We start from the raw sequence: 18,062 nt of genomic DNA, 5'->3' as shown, positions 1-18,062 counted from the left end.
TCGCATCTACAGTTAACATGAATCGCATTCAGTAATCAATATTATGGATTCTGCTGCTTAAATATCACTTTTTTGGACTTTAATCCTGTTATTATACATTAAAAAGTTATATTCTAATGAAATTCTGTTAAACATACATTCAAATCTTTTATTTTGTATTTTCAAAAAGTAAAAAAAACGCAGTTTTTCCCATCATCCTTTATTCTACAATAGACATACTCGCATACAACAGTGAAAATGAACTAACTGGATTCGCACTTTATATACACTGGTTAAGCAGTCATTAATCAAGCAATCCAATAATTTTTAGAAGACAGACACATAGTTTGCAATATTTTCTCATGCAATTTGGTCAGAAAAGTCGATTGATTAGCGTCAAGCGGCAAATATTACATACACGTCCATATGTTTACATGTTATATGAAGATATCTCTTTATACTTAACCGATAGTCAGAGTCAGATTATCAAATTGGTTAACAATCCACATGAGATGTGTCACCCTACGCAAAAATTATTTTAACTCCAAGCCGACCAGTCTTTGATCATATTCCTCATGTGTCGCATGTTGGTGGGCCGGGAAGTGGCAATCTGTGACCTATAATACTAATAAATAAAGCCATAAGCGGACGCTCATTGATGTATTGATCATAGATATGTTTCAACTATAGTGTACACAGAAACTTAGCACATTCTATCCATAACAATTTTGGTCCCTTTTAAAATGATAGTATGTCAAAAAAAGTTCTTTCAAGACATTCCTCGAAAATTTGGTCTTGCTTTGACTTTGTTTTACGTTCCGATAAGGACCACTGAATAACATGCTTTTGACTTTGTTCAGACAAATAAGGAATGTGATCGTGTTTAACATTTGTGAGCACTCGAACTTAGTACCCTTCACCTGGTACAATGGTACAGCATTTGGGGACAAAATTTCACATTTTAAGAATTATCATTGCAACAAAATAAACCACAATTTGTAAATGTTCGTGATTTGTCCTTGTTCAGTTTCAATTTTTGTGTACATTTATGTACATATGATTGGAGAAGATTTATTTTAGCTATTTACATGACCTCACCAAATATAAAGTTGTGTGTTGAGTGTGCACATATCTTTCCAATCCAAAATATACTTTAAAAAAGTAAATGTAAAACAAGAAAAATTAAGAAATGTTACAAAATATACAAATTTTGTCATGGTTTGTTCCATGGTAACTTTTCAAATGTGAAATTCGTTTTTATCTTACCTGTACACCTTGTACCTCAGTATTGTTTAGACAAATTGAAAAATATGATAATTTTTTTATTTCAAAATAATATTTGGGCGAAATGATATTCTTATTGCCCTACTCCGATTATGTAAAGACACATTAAGCAATCAAAAAACCTTTGTGAGCACTCTTACATTCCCCCACTTTGTCATTGGACAAACAAAATCTCACTTGATTCCTAAGTTCAAAGACACATAACTCCTACAAAGTCAACTGATAAAATTTCCTGTCGATATGCACATCTACATATAGAATGTCCTCATTATCTACAAATTTTGGTGAAATTCTGTCGTGTGGTTTCAGATGCGTTGCGATGACAAACTGTGAAAGGAGTATATTTAGGCCAAATTCTTAGTTCAAAGGAGCATAACTCCTAGAAAAAAAATTAATCATTTTCTGTCGATATGCACATCTACATGATATTATCTACAAAATTTCATGAAATTCTGTTGTGTGGTTTCAGAGGATTTGTGATGACAGATTAACGGATGGCGGGACTGATGGATGGACGGACTGATGGACAAACTAACTGAAGAACAGATGGGTCAAAAACATTAGATCTAAAGCAACTTTGATACGTCGGGCATAATGAAAGTATACCACTGGCTTTTTACCAACTTTTGAGATTTTCAAGGTATAATTCTTATGACTATACAGAAGGCAATTTCCTTATACTGAGCCAACCAGTTTGAAATCCTGTTCAAGCAACTTTCTATTAATAAATCAAATATTAACAACAATAAGTGTCCTTTCCTAGATTTAGATATTTGTTTTACACCAGAAACTCGACACAAACATTTTCGACAAAAGGGATGATTTTTCTTTCCCTATTGTTAATTTTCCTTTTTTGGACGGTGATGTTCCTCTGGCACCATCTTAAGTGTCTGTAGTGATGTTTTGGATTTCAATTAGCGTAATCTATATATATGTATTACTGGTAAATTATTAAGTCAGGGATTTCGTTACCACAAATTACTTAAAACCTTTACTAAATTCTTCCAAAGATTTGGTTTGCAAGTTTGGCTGTACCTGTAAAAAACTTATTTCATATGGAATAAATACCTTGCCACGTCCGGTCTGTGATTATGTTTGATCTTTTCTGTTTTCTATCGATCTGATGAGTTAAGCCTTTTTCAACTGATATTTATAGTTTGTTCTTATGTTGTGCTGTTACACCACTATCCCAGGTTAAGGGAGGGTTGAGCGCTCACAAACATGTTTAACCCTGCCACTTTCTTTATGTGCCTGTCCCAAGTCAGAAGCCTGTAGTTCAGTGGTTGTCGTTGGTTCATGTCTGTCATATTTGTTTTTTGTTAATTGTTTTGTTATAAATTAGGCCGTTAGTTTTCTCAATTGAATTGTTTCATATTTTCAAGTCGGGCCTTTTCTAGCTGACTATATGGTATGAGTTTTTCTCATTGTTGAAGGCCGTACAGTTGCCTATAATTGTTTTCATCCACTTTATTTGAACTTTGGTGGATAGTTGTCTCATTGGCAATCATACCTCATCTCCTTATTTTTATAATGTCATAATTTTTCATAACAATATAGAAACTTTGGCAAAAAAATAGTAACAGCTAACATATCAGTATTTATTTGGCTAACACAATAACAAATCACATGTTGCTATTCATTTTCTAATGGGATGCTAATCCATTTGATTAAGTAGCATCATGATATGACTATGTCCAACACAACATTCATGGACTGATAATATGACAATTGTAAGCTACATCACAGGGATATATTTATTAAAATGTAATAGTATTTAACATAAACCTAAAACAGCACTATTTCAATTTTATTTACTGTAAAATAAAATCTTCTTCATTTGCACATTTAACTTTTAAAAATCACAGTCAACTGGCCATTATATATACCTAAGTTAAACGTAAGTAAAACAAGATAATAGAGGCTCCAGAAGGGTACCCCCAGGTTTGGTCACAAAGTCACTTTTAAGCAAGATTTACAGTAATAAACTGATCTGATTCAAGGTTTTGAATATTTTTAAAGGTCACAGGTCCTAAAAATAATAAGACGTCAGGTCACAAGGTCAGAGGTCTGATTTGATCATGTTGAAGCCATTAACAGATTAACAATGTAAATACTAATGCATTTGTCTTTTAACAGAGAACAATTAACACTAAACAGCGAACAATTAACTTTCATAAGAACATCACAGACTGTTTAACATAATGGGAAATATTTTTTAATATCAAATTCTACTTTCAATAATTAATGGACAATAAATTACAGTAAAACCTGTCATTATGAAAACCCCGTCTTATTTGAACTGGCATATCAAGATAAACAATGAATATACCTGTAGAAATATCTAACCAAACAACTGTCTAGTACAACCAAATTTTCTGTCCAATAGGAGTTCATTTTAGATGGGTTTTACTGTAAATTCTCATATTTCAAAATCTCACATTCATTACATTTTAACATATACTCAACATATATAATGCTAAACATGTATCATCAGTATGATTCTCATACATATTAATCATGTCTCTGAGACTGACTCGTGCACTAAAACAGTTAACAGTGAATATAATCATCTAACTTCCGTTATTTAGTCTTCTCCTTCTAGGTACATCTTTCTTCGTTGTCGTCTGAAATTATATGAAATTGTTTTAATATAAATAAAAGTTGTGAGAGAGTTATATCATCCTGCTTTCGATTCAAATTAAACAGGATAATCATTGATTGATTGTTGATTGCTAAATGTCCAGTGGCAAGTATTTAATGCTTGTTCAGGATGAGAACCGGATACTCATTGTTCATTCTTTAGTACTGCAAATACTGAGTGAATAACCTGACCTGATACACGAATTGATCTAAATTGAATTACATGTATATTTTAATAAATATGGTAGATTTCCATCTTTTAATACTTTCAATTTGAATAGAAAAATTTGCACAGAGTTTTTTTTCTAATTTGATAGATGTAATCTAAATTAGATTTTGATAAGGATTTGACCTGATGTTTTAAGAATTGTGTCCTATTTAACTAGTGACATTTTAACTTCAATGTAGATTCACATGGCGAGTGATGCATCCATAGCAGGAGTTTCTTTCCCTGTCATACTCAGTCTTGCTCCTTTTGGAGTTCATGTGTTTTTTTCTTTGTTACCGTGATTTATCTCTTCTTAATAGATATAAGAAATTTGAAGAACGGTAAACTATAGATGCCTATGTAAGATAACTTTCAATTTATGTGAAAAAATTTTACTAGACTATCACTTAACCAGTTTGTAAAATTAACATGAACGATTTGAGTTTTTGATTAAAGTAGACTTAAAATTATGGGTTGGTATCTGAAAAGTTTTTAATACAACACTTGATACCGGCATAATCCTGCCTTAAGCAGTTGAACTGGTGGCCTCTCCTTCAAAAATCTGGCACAGTTTTATTTAAAAACATAGCTGCAAATATTTCCTGTTAGCTTCTTATGTGACAACATAATTTTTTTTAGAAATTATTTATTAGGATTTTTAACTAATTACAGTATATGAAATCATTAATGTGGAATGAATGACTAAACAAATGGAGAATGTGTCCATGGGACACAAATGATACCTGCACTTGCATATAGTGTATAAAGGGGCATAACTCCAGAACGGTAAAAGTGATGCTACCAAAATTTTAACTTGATCTGACTTGTGGTAGGAAGCATTGTGTACAAGTTTCATAACATTTGGTTGAGGCAAACTTAAGTTAGAGAACTTAAACCAATTTTGCGGACATACAAGGGTTAACCGCGGGGTCATAAAAAGGCCTTTAATGTTCAATATAATGAATTTTCAAATTTCTACAAATTAAATTATTACAAAACACCTTGAAATCTAGCTATAACTTTTGAATATTTTTATGAACAATGTTTATGACTATGTACTATACTTTTAAATTTGATTAATGTCCTGTGAAAACCTATGCTTTTATAAAATCATAAAACTGAAATTGTTGAGTTATTTAAATTTACTTGTGCATTTTATTTACTACAAACGATAATTTGGTTTACTGCTTCAGTGGCAACAAGAAAGGTCTCCATTATGTTTGCCAATAATAAAGTTACATAGATGCTTCATCAGAATTTAATTAGTACTTTAATAAAAATTTGATTGACAGAAATAACAATCACATGGTGTTGAAATGTTTCATTTCACAATAAATCAAAACATCTATGGCTGCAAATGTATGACATATTCAAAACAAAACAAAAGAAAAAGTTTTATATAAGTCTTTTAAAATTTCTTATTCTTATCCTTACTATAATATTATAAGAAATGAATAATTCTTTTTTTCAAATTTTTTTAAGTTGTACAGTTTTTAAGAGGAAGCGTTTAAGATAAAAGTACATGTGTTTTTACCAATATTCAGCTGTACATATGCAAATATAATAATATGAATATAACAAGCAGTTTTGTGGAAAAAAATGCAAATATTCAAAACAAAGTGCAATTTAAAAGCAAAAAATAAAGTGATCTTTGTGCCATTACCAGTGGCTATTCAAACATTTGTTAGATCTTTTTCTCGAATTTCATGCTATTTTCACATCTCGATCAGTGTGAGAAAAATATTTCTCTTCTCTGGAGAAAACTTTGTTCTCTGCAAATGATTGGTTGAAATTTCAATTATGATGTCCAATTTTCTTGATTAAATCTTCTGAATTCCCTATTGTGACGTCATTTGAGAAACAGATTCCACCACTATATCAAGTGTGTTACGATATTACAACTCTCAACAGTTAAGTCTTAAATATTTAAAAAGCTCGGCATGCCTCACGATTTAAATTAAAAATTTTATCTTCGAGTGGAGAAATATCGTAACACACTTGAGGCAGTGGTGGAATCTATTTAAATCTATATTGCTGCGGTATAACAACTTGTTTACTGGTTACATTACCTCACATTTACTTTAATTTCCAGCTGCACAATTTTGGTTTCAACATCTGATATTGTTCAAAATATTTTCTTCATAAGATAAAAATAAAATTGACCAATCGTATAAAAATAAGTTAACACTTTATTAATTTCAGTTGAGGAATTCAAAAAGTAACTGTTTCATGCTTTCTTTTTTCACCATAAATTTTTCAATTTGGTGTGTCTAAAGCACTCCTCTAGAATAACCTTTATCCGGAAACCTCGAACCCAAAAATCTAAAAGCCAAGAATTGATAAATTAACCTGGATACATGAGGAGTTATTTGACCAAAAGGGGTCTAAAAAGAATAGCAAAATCCATCTTATGGTCAACTTTGCCTGAGGAAGTTAAGTAGCCTTAATAATTTCTGAATTTATCACAAGAGAATTTAAGAAAGGTTCGGTTTGTTATAAATCATTGGAAAGAATAGAAATTCTCAAATTTCCAAATTCAATAATATTCTAGCTCATAGCCGGAATTTTCAAAATTCATTTCTAAGGTAATCATATATTGCATTGCTCAAAATAAAATACACACAAAGCTTGCTATTGTGCTGACTTTACCTGATAAACAATTCTGGTGTGAAAGGATCCCTGTATGACATGATTATAAAAATAGTATTAAGTTTATGAGGAGATACATGTACTGATACAAATTGAAAAAAAAAAACTTTCTTGATTTGCATCTAGCTTTTTGCTCAACTATCAGCTGGTAAGATCTTGCATTAAAAAAAAATCAATTCATTTCTAGATTTTATGGCTTCTGCATTAACAGGATATACTTTAAAAAAAAAAAGATTTTAAGATATTTGTCAAACTTAGTCAATCATATATGATCTAACAAAAATGTACTTTAATTTCTAAAAAAAAAATTTTATTTAGTTTTTCATTTAATAGAATGTCTGTATAATATTGTTTTAAATGGTAATACAGTTGCATTGACTTTCATTATCTCGAAACTAACAGGACAATGATAAAATGTCTAGTAAACAGAAGTTTGACTCAAGGGGAGCTGATGTTAAATCATTCAAGGGAGATAACTTGAATTTCCATGAAGTAAAACTAGTATATATCCATTTTAATAATCATGTTGCTCTGATCATTTTACACTAGCTGATGCCAATCCAAATCATGTTTTTCATTCAGTCTCCTCACTCTCCTGACAAGGAGGTTAAATCTCACACTTCCAAGAAAAAATCTTTCTCTTTCACCATGATATTTAATTTAAAGTAGTAAATATTCTTGTTAATACTGACAAATTATTGCAAAATAATATTTAAAATAATCTAAGTAAAAAAAACTACCTGAAATAGATTCTATGTCAAATCTTCCCCTTGAAAATTCCTCAGAGGATGATCTGCTATTTTGGAGTTTAAAAAGTGAATACTAAGTCAATTAATAAATTTTAATGTCACTTTTAAACTGCAGCTTGTTTCAGATAACCTAATTAATGTAAAACAATAACTAATTAATTTTGACCACAAGTAAAATTGTCATTTGAGCATTCAATTGTTTTAACAAACTTTTAGAGGGATCATTATTACACAGTACAAACATTATAGCTTGATTACGTGACCTTTATACTTACGTTGTCATAATCGGCTGTAATCTAGTTTTCAAACCAATCCTGTCAGTATATTCTGAGTACGCTGGATATTTTCCTTTCCTTTGTAACACTTCAGATTTGTGTTGATTCTGTATTGCTTCATATTCACCAATTGTTTTAGGTCTAATGTCCTGTAATATACCCGTTCTGTTTAGTGGAACTGTGGAACCAAACCATGTCTGGGAATCTGCAAAGAATAGTCAAGGACATTTGTTATTAAATGGCATTATTGATTTAATGGCATAAGTGATTCAATGGAATTTGTGATTCATAATTGGTAATTGTGATTCACATGTGTAAGACATTCATGGTTGCAAATTGTTACTGTATAAGCCATTCATATTTTCAACCAACTTTTTTTTGGCACCTAATTAAATAGACTACTTTTGAGTTATGTCCTTCGCCGGAAAAGTTTGTCAATTATGCGCACCTTTATGACGTCATTTACCAGAGATGGGATTGCCTGTATTCCTGCACTATTAAAGTTCATCAAGCATCTTCGTGATCGTCATTATGCAGGATAAACTAGAAATAATGTTTGTTCCGTAGATACTTAATCACAATTCCCTAATGACAGCAGTGCTGATTATCAAATCCTAAATAATTTATGTGTGATGTCGGTATGTCAGATTGTTTACAGTTTTCTGTTGTTCAAGAAATACCAATTGGCACATCATAAATTAATTCCATACAGATATTAATAATGAATTAAATTATCATATAAAACATGCACAAATGCATATACTTATTAATTTGTGCAGTGCTTTCATAAATCTATTCTTAATCATAGATATTTTGGCATGGTGATTTCCTGATGTGCTAACGATAGTAATATTTCTTCAATTTATTACAAAAACTATTTTAAAAAAAAAACTGTAAATTAAAGCTTTGAAGCATTTTTATTGTGACTTGAAATACCTTCTCTGTAAGATCTTTCCTATGAAAACTGAACAGAAAATTAATGTCTATTAAATATGTAAAATGAATAATTTATAAACAAATAACTTAATATTATGTAATAACATAATACTTCAGTGATTTTAAATAGCATCTGTCTGAAAAAGCTGTGATCATGCACCTTAATATTGTGAATTTATTTAATCATGCATTCAAATATTACAATTTAAGCCTAGCTAATAATATTTATTCTAACCCTACCTGTCACAATTTTCATGTTTTAAGTTTTCATATTCAACCATCTATATAAAGACATCTTTAATCAAAATGTTTTACAAATGAATAAATGGAGATGTGGGGTAAACTTCAAAGAGAGTATGTTACAATCAACAAAAATAACCAAAAAACATCATTCAGTTTACTTTTATTTACCAATATAGACAGATTCTCTTTAAACTTGTTGCCTCCCCTACCTGCCTCATTTTCAGATTCCATATGATACCAGTGCATAATTTATGGTAATGGACAGAGTGTTAGATGTGCCTTATTTTGGCAATCTAATTTTAAAGTGCCAATCTGCCTAAGAATCAGGCAGTGGTGAAAACATGACAAACAAAAACCCACTTAGGTTGACATTAATTTTTGTTCAAAATGTATAATGGTGCATGAATATAACATTCGTTTCCTTGTCCTGTTCTGGTAATTCAAGATATAATTTGGTTGAAATGCACTAGAAATGAAAAATTAAGGGGAGCTAACTCCGTAATTTGCTATCATTCTAACCAAAATGTATCTAGAGATTTCTCGAATTACCAGACAGGCAGAAACGAAAGACCTACCATTTCTAACTCAGGATGAGGGTAACTTCAAAATAGGATGGTTAGGTCGGTGGGTTTTTTTCGGCCATGTTTTGATTTTTTTCAAAATTGCCTGATTCTTACAAAGACTGGCACTTAAAATACAGATCATGTGACCACTTTGCATATAAAAGATCTGACACTGCTCTGTTTTACTTCCTGTTAGGAAAACTTTTCTGGTTTCTTCATAATGTTACATATTTGAAAACCAAGATTGTACAAGAACTGAACAGTTGTAGAGCTCTATAGACTTACATTAATTTGTTACAAACAGCATATGATTGTAGGAAAAATAAGGTTACTTAATATAAAAGTAAAGAGATGTGGTATGATTGCCAATGAGACAACTTTCCATCAGAGTTCTAATGAAGTTTATGTAAGCAATTATAGGCAACTGTACGGCCTTCAACAATGAGAAGTAGCCATACTTTAAAGTCGGCTATAAAATCCCTGACATATAAAATGTGAAACATTGTAGTATATATGTTTGTTTAGGGGCCAGCTGAAGGACGCCTCCGGGTGCGGGAATTTCTCGCTACATTGAAGACCTGTTGGTGACCTTCTGCTGTTGTCTGTTCTATGGTCGGGTTGTTGTCTCTTTGACACATTCCCCATTTCCATTCTCAATTTTATTCAAACTTACTTTAATTTTTATTTCTTTATTTTTATTTTTCAAAGGTATATGCTATAGTCATATCCTACAATCTGGACATACACAAAACAATATGACCCCAAAATAATAGAAAAAGGTTCTGGGTAGACATTAAAATATGAGTAGGATGGAAAGCTCATAAACGAAGTCATCATTTTTGTTTGCCCTATCAAGTCAATGTGGATTCATTTTCATTCCTGGGATAACAATTTTCATGTATTTCGTGGGTATGGGTAAGCCATGAATAGAACTGTTCCACAAAGTACACAGACGTATGTGCAAACTTTGCCAAAACCACAAATTAAATATCCAGGCAAATACAATTTTTGCTCAATCCATGAAAATTAGTACCCACAAAAATAAATTAATCCACAATATTTTCAGGATGGCAATACTTACTTGGATTCCTCATTAAATAGTACCCCTCCCCTGGTCGACCATGTTTCATGTGAACTGTTCCTGGTCTGTTTGTATTTTGTCGTCTGTATAGCTCTGTATTGACAAATCTATTTGGATCCTCTGGTCTGTTAAAATGTTGAACAGTTCTCACTCCTGAAAAACATAAGTTATGCAACTAATTTTTTTTTCAAATAAAACAAAATATCACTATAATTAATGTTTGTCTATTAGTCTGTCTGTAATTTAATTCATAAATTCATTCCTCTGATATTTTTGTTACATATATTGATTTGGATTCTGTATCAAAGAATATTTAATTTTTGGTCTGGAACTTTTTGAAGTTGAGGTGAACAATGTGATTTGCTTGGCAGACACTTTCTATTATAGTAATATCGATAAAACTTGTAGTCCATAATGTTTAACTTTGCACAATATCATTCTTGATACTTATTATAGGAGGGTTATAATGGGGGTACCTTCATGATGAATAATGGTAAAAAATCTTGCCAAATGAATGCTAACAGTCATTTATGGTGCATGACGATAAAATGTACATTTTCTTGATGACAATAAAAAAATCAACAGATTTTGACAAATAGCAATAGGTTATTTCCAGAAATAACGGTAACGTATGATTATTTGAGACATGTAACGAATCATGATAAGGATATTTTGACGAATCACAATTAAATTTTAACATATTTGACGTTGACAGTAGCCGACGATAAAGGGCATTCATACCCTCTTATAGTACATGTACATCACTAACCCACTTTATACATCACTAACCCACTTTATATATCACTAACCCACTTTAAATATCACTAACCCACTTTATACATCACTAACCCACTTTATATATCACTAACCCACTTTATACATCACTAACCTACTTTATACATCACTAACCCACTTTATACATCACTAACCTACTTTATACATCACTAACCCACTTTATACATCACTAACCTACTTTATATATCACTAACCTACTTTATATATCACTAACCTACTTTATACATCACTAACCCACTTTATATATCACTAGCCTACTTTATACATCACTAACCTACTTCATATATCACTAACCCACTTTATACATCACTAACCTACTTTATATATCACTAACCTACTTTATATATCACTAACCTACTTTATACATCACTAACCTACTTTATACATCACTAACCCACTTTATACATCACTAACCCACTTGATACATCACTAACCTACTTTATCAGGTCCCCATCTTTGTGATGCCCCTAATATACTATTATTGTGGTCTTTTGCTGGATCTCTTTGCCACTGTGTGTCAATCCAGCAATGTGGTTGTGTCAGGTGACCTCTAAACAAATGCTCATTGGTACATGTGGCATACCGGTCCAAAGTCCATCCCTTTTCTGGATATGGCTTCTCGGGTTTACTAAACATGAAAAATGCTGATGGATCCTATAAAAAGAATTCATTATTTGAGAGTCTGCATGGGGTTTACAGAATATGGAACAAATTGGACCAAATTTACAGAAAATGGACCAAAAAATAAAGAACAGAGAAAATTGGCCAAAAAAATAAAGAATAGGCCAAAAAACAAAGAATAGAGAATAATGAGCCAGGGGTGCTTAAATATAAAGAAAAGAGAAAAATGGACAAAAAATATAAAGAATACAGAAATGAAAGACCACCATCCAGACCCTCTTATATGTACAAAAGCAACATGCCAAAGATAGTTCAAACTTAAATTGAAATATTGAATGTTCGCCTATAGTTGACCTGCCAATAAAAAATAATATGAATAAAAGGAAATGTGGGGTATATTTCAATGAGACACTGTACCCAATGACACAAAAATACAAAAGACGTTACATCTTTCAAAATAGTTAAGATATCAAGACAATACATTTTTATAAATGTTTACTTTGTATAAAATAGAACATCTTGAGATTTTGTAGCATAATTTATGTAAATAAAGTTCTACCTTAGTTGGATTTAGGTCCAAACAACATGAACTAGATTAATAAATGACTATTAAAAATAAAATCAATTATTTTATTAATGTTATATCACATAAACAACGTTGTATTGTAATGTAAAGAATGGCAGATAAAGCCATTTGTTATATCCCCAATGGAAGTTGTGCAAGATGTAAAAATGTATGACTTTCAACCAAAGATTGTAAATATATGTCAACAATATCCTATAAAAGCTTTTTAGCTATGAGCGTTTCTGACAAAGGTACATTGTAAATCAAGAAATTAGCACCTGAATAGGACACATGAAACTTATGACGTGTTGTTTTCATTCTTTGAGAGAATTACTATTAAAATCATGCTTGTGTTAACCAATTTCTTGCAGTAAATCATTTCTATTAATTTTATGAAGAACAGGTTTGAAAAATCATTTGTATAAAAAAAAAATTGCTCAAAAAGGATGCCAGGCTAAGTTGGTACTGGCAAAACCTATGGTAAAGTCAGCTGATGCAAGTAGATCCACCTTACTATAATTGCCGTTATAAGTTTACTAGATGATCTGCTAAAGCTTCCAGAGCACCTGAGATCACCTCCGGTTTTTAGTGGGGTTCACGTTGCTTAGTCTTTAGTTTTCTATGTTGTGTTTTCTATATAAAAATCAAAATTGATTGTCTTTCGGTCATTTTTTTGTTTTTTGTTTTAGACTTATGAGTTTGCATGTCCCTTTCACCTCTCTTTTTTAAATGCCTTACAAATATTTAACTGGAAGTTACAACAGTATAATAAACATTTATATTCATAAGTATTCGTGTAAATATTATAGGTCATTCTTAACATATTTTTCATATTCAAAATAATTGTTTTACCTTTTTTAGATTAGTGATCTGTGTATCTGTTAGTGTTGTGTAAGGATCTCTTGCAGTCCTAGGTTTTTTAGTAATCATATCAATTTCTGTTGCCATGGTTAAATCTGTAATTACAAACATATAACTTTACAATATTTAAAATTATGTATTCCTTTTTTCATCCAACGTAAATTGGCTCTAGTTGAATACCATGAATACTACAAAACCAAAAAGAGATGTCAGATATATCATATATGTCAAAGAGACAGCAATGTTCAGCCAAAAACACAATAAAAGCTAAAAAGATACATATACTATATAACTATAGAAATCAAGTCATCTAATCTTCAATGACAGACAAGTGTTTATAACATACATTAATATCAGAGATCTCCATGGATGAAAATTTAACGATGGGGGAGGCTCTCACCAGGACAAAACCATGCAGGTCATGATAGAAAATATTTATTCCTATATTTAATTCTAAGGAATAGTGAAAAGACTTATATATTGTATATTATATTTATTTTATTAAAGAATTAACATTATTTTCCTTAATTGTCATTTGTAACAATTCCAATGTCAAGCCTGTATGCATATGGCTTCTCTTAGTCAAGGATAACCACAATTCAGATGTCCTGTTAACCTAGTTAAAGTCAAAGTTTTTTCCTGTCAGAAGTTTCCCAGAGTCTTAACTTCTCGCTATTTTGATCATTTTGTTAGGACATAAAAATGGGGATCATTTTTCTCACTGTCAATCACCCCTGTATATTGATTATAATTGCTATCAAAAATGGTGGCTGATAGAAAAATGAAAAAAAATTTTAACTACACATGTACACCTTTCAATCATAGTGCAGAAATATTTAACAATGGTGGAGATCAATTCAATTAACAATGGGGTGGATCATTTGACGATGACAGAAGATAATTTAGTGATGGCAGAAGATAATTTTACGTCTGTCTGTCCACAATCATAAAACAGGTCATGGAGATCCCTGATATTTCAAGCTCAAGTCAGTCCCTTTCAGTTGTTGGAATCAACTTGGATACAAGTAGACTTTAAATCACTGCACAGTTCCTACAGAGAAATAATGTATTCTAATTATCTTTGGAAATGGTAAATTAATTGGGTAAGTGCACATGGCTTAATTTCTAAATAATACTTTTATACAGATGTTTTGGTTTGAGTGCAGTTATTTAAAGTTGAGGAGAAAACAGCTGTAGTGAGCTGATATGACTGCATGAAGCTGTCAACAGAAGTGGTTTCAATGATAGTCTGATGTAGTAAGTTCCATTGTATGATTGTGCAAGGAAGCAAGACAAATTTAAGTGTCTTTGGACGTTCAAGTATGTCAGTATGACTGTGGATGGTTTTGTCTTGTTCTATTATTGGTATGCCAAAGAACATGTGTTGGACATATTGGAATGCGTACAAGACAGTGGATCTTTTATATAGAATTATATAAGTCTACTAATTTTTATTTTTTTTGTCATCTCTCAGCTAACTTTTTAATCTTGTTAGTGACTTGCTACTAGTTGCTAGTGTAATGAGAAACAGATTTAGGGGGCAGGCACCCTTGTACATGTTGAAAAGCTACATACAGGGCTCACACTACTTCAGAATCATAGGGAGAAGTGACTTCTCTTTTTGAAACTGAGAGGGAGAAGTGGTGAGATTTGAAAGAGAAGTGCTCGTTCGCTCGCGGCGCTACAATGTTTGGTTTTTACTATAATACAAAGAGCCATATGTATCTTATTTTTTTTATATTGTTCAATTTGTACCTGGGTATACAATTAAAGTAACAGCTCAAATTCAAATTTGTTTAATTTTATCATATCTAGTTGCACAATTATATTCCTCTTGTCAGAAAAAAACAATTAAATATCTGGCAATAATAAAAAAGATTTTGTTTATATCAAAAAGGAAAAGAAAGTTATTATATCAATTAAAATTCAATTAAAAACTACTCTGTTATCATGTTTATGAAATTAAATATTTCTCATTAAAAAGATATTAATTTTTACCGGTTTATTTGATAAGTTAAGCTTGGACATAATATAATTAAATTAGTGTCATAGTCCCAGAGTTGAGTAACTTTAATTTATAAATTGAAACAATGCATATACATGGAAATATATTTATATATTAATCAAGAACATCTAACCAAAAGTATGTTAATGCTTGTGGAATGCGTAATTTTTCCTTTTGGGATCAATTTTCTTCTGTCTGCTGTCATGCGTCCGTAGACATTATCCAAAGAATCCGGATTTCAGTAATAGCTGGTCCGTTTCCCATGAAATCCTGACTCCGATCCGTAGTTGAACAATAATTTACTCAAAAATTTATGACGTTTTAATGCAATATAATGCTGTTTCTTCGACTAGGTAAATGTTGAATATTGCCGATGACGAAAGCAACGTTAACTGAAAGCGAGTATCGTGAACAACAGGGCGACTAGATTTCACTTTTGACGGTTGGGCAAAGCGAAGTGGCGGACGGGAAAGCAACTTTGTTGCCCCAGTCGCCTGCTAGCATGAGCCCTGACATATATCATGTATATGGTTAATGAAAAGACTTTTTTGCAATTCCCACTGCTAACGATTCATTGGTAGACAACCCCCCCTTCCCTCCCTTTTCAAAATCCTGGATCTGCAACGGTTATTCTTTACATGCCAACCCTTTCTGATCGAAAATAGTAGAGGGGGTAAGCCCCTCCCCCTAATATTTTTTAGTCGATGCAAATTGGTGCAATCTGAGGCCTTCAAAAACACCTGTACTTACAGATTATGAAATGACATGTTTTCATGGTTTTACCCAGGAGAAATTTTTGGCGGTAACTACAATTAATAATCAGTAGTCTACAACGTATATTAGCAGGGTTGGCATGTATGTTTAATTGCAGTTCGGAAGGATAAAAGGCCAGACAGGTGTTAGGACACTGTTTACCCCATAAGAGATCTCAATTTTGCTTGATGACCAATCTAATGAATTAATAGGCAACCAAACAAGTCCATATGTTATGTTAATTTCTTATATTTCCCCCAACAAAGAAAACAATAAAAATATTGCAGCCAATAATTGAAACATTCTTCATGCTACCGTTTTCAAAGTGGCTATGATGGGTATAGATGGCGTGAACATGTGAAGGTTTTGTTGTCATCTGTACGAGTCGACTGACTACGAGGGCACCTGTCACAGTTTGAATTGGAGTTATGACTGCTCTCTGAAGTTCTTAAAAAAACCTTAGTATTGTCTAAATATATGTTAAGATTAATGAAGCATTCAACAGTGTTTTGACGCAGTTGTACCTGTTTGTTGACAGTCAATCTGAAAGCTGAGAAAAAACAAGAGACCGGAAGTAAACCGTTGCTACAACCATTCTCTGCGGCCTCTTGACAACACTGATTGAAGTAATTTTAAGAATACTAGTCGCTAAGGATATTGAGATGTTATTCTTTTTTCAAGTTTTCAAAGTATAGTATTTTCTAATTTTATTCTAAAAAAGCCAAGAAAATTTACCCCGTTCCTAATAATAGGAACAACATAAAACACATACTTCAATTCTGAACTTGGATCATAAACTATTATCGAGACACTTGTAAACAATCAATGAAATGACAAATGTGCGATAAATATGGAAAGCCGTTTTACTATTATTTTAACTTCAAGATATCTAATAAACTTTATACGATATCTCATATAGTCTATAAGATTTCTTATATAGTTTACTGAATATCTTATATAGTTTATAAAACTTATAAACGATTAAAGATATTTTCATATAAAATATATGAGATATCTTAAAAATATAAAGAATATTAGATATATTATATAAAAAATATTTATAAAATATCATCTATAAAAATATTTATAAAATATCTTATATAAAAATATTTATAAAATATCTTATATAAAAATATTTATAAAATATCTTATATAAAAATATTTATAAGATATCTTTTATACTTTATAAGATATCTTATAAACTATATGAGATATCCTATATTATATGTCTGCCTATGTGTAGTGACAACTGCAAATTATACCTTGTCCATTGGATTTCTTGTGATTAAGAAATACCAGGCGTTAGAATATGTATAGTGCCTAGAAAATCAACCTAACGATGTAGGTTCTGTTTCTTATAAAGTTATAAGTTATCTTATAAAGTTTATAAGTTATCTTATAAGAACTAGATTATATAATATATCTTATATATTATATGAGATATCTTATATATTATATGAGATATCTTATATATTATATGAGATATTTTATATGTTACATGAGCATGATGAGATATCTTGAATTTAGAATAAATAGTAAAACGGCTAGCTTGCCATAGATAAACATAAAATGTATTGACTAAATTGGACAAAAATGACATAAAAATTTGGTTGTCACACCGTAAAATTATATGAATAACACATCGCTGAGAGGGTTATAGAGCAGATTAGAGGGGTAACAATCTGATTTATTATACTTCATGTCAAAATATCAGATTTTGATTAGTTAATACGAGGGAGACAATTTACTCTATCCCATGGCAAATACTCTATTACCTTTCGCCTCAGTTGACAATGTTTTCTCGGGGAAACAATCTGTTATATCACCCTCTAAGCTATGTGTTATATATATAATG

At 31.1% G+C, this 18,062-nt stretch overlaps 1 protein-coding gene across 2 annotated transcripts; it reads right to left on the bottom strand.

The window, feature by feature from the left end:
* Window positions 1-2,847: 2,847 nt before the first annotated feature.
* LOC127720316 (uncharacterized) lies at window positions 2,848-16,824 on the bottom strand. 2 transcript variants are annotated; one of them, XM_052226889.1, is made up of 7 exons: window positions 16,732-16,824; window positions 13,441-13,544; window positions 11,837-12,056; window positions 10,608-10,760; window positions 7,785-7,989; window positions 6,761-6,790; window positions 2,848-3,887 (listed from the first exon to the last, which is right to left on the bottom strand). In XM_052226889.1, the coding sequence occupies exons 2-7, from the start codon at window positions 13,534-13,536 to the stop codon at window positions 3,848-3,850; spliced, it is 744 nt and encodes a 247-aa protein (XP_052082849.1). In that variant the 5' UTR covers window positions 13,537-13,544; window positions 16,732-16,824; the 3' UTR covers window positions 2,848-3,847. The 2 variants fall into 2 exon arrangements, with proteins under 2 accessions (XP_052082849.1, XP_052082850.1); XM_052226890.1 differs by lacking the exon at window positions 6,761-6,790.
* Window positions 16,825-18,062: the final 1,238 nt, after the last annotated feature.

Source organism: Mytilus californianus, unplaced genomic scaffold (genome assembly GCF_021869535.1).
Source record: "Mytilus californianus isolate M0D057914Y unplaced genomic scaffold, xbMytCali1.0.p SCAF_11, whole genome shotgun sequence".
NCBI lineage: Eukaryota > Metazoa > Mollusca > Bivalvia > Mytilida > Mytilidae > Mytilus > Mytilus californianus.
This window is presented reverse-complemented; position numbering and strand designations above follow the sequence as displayed.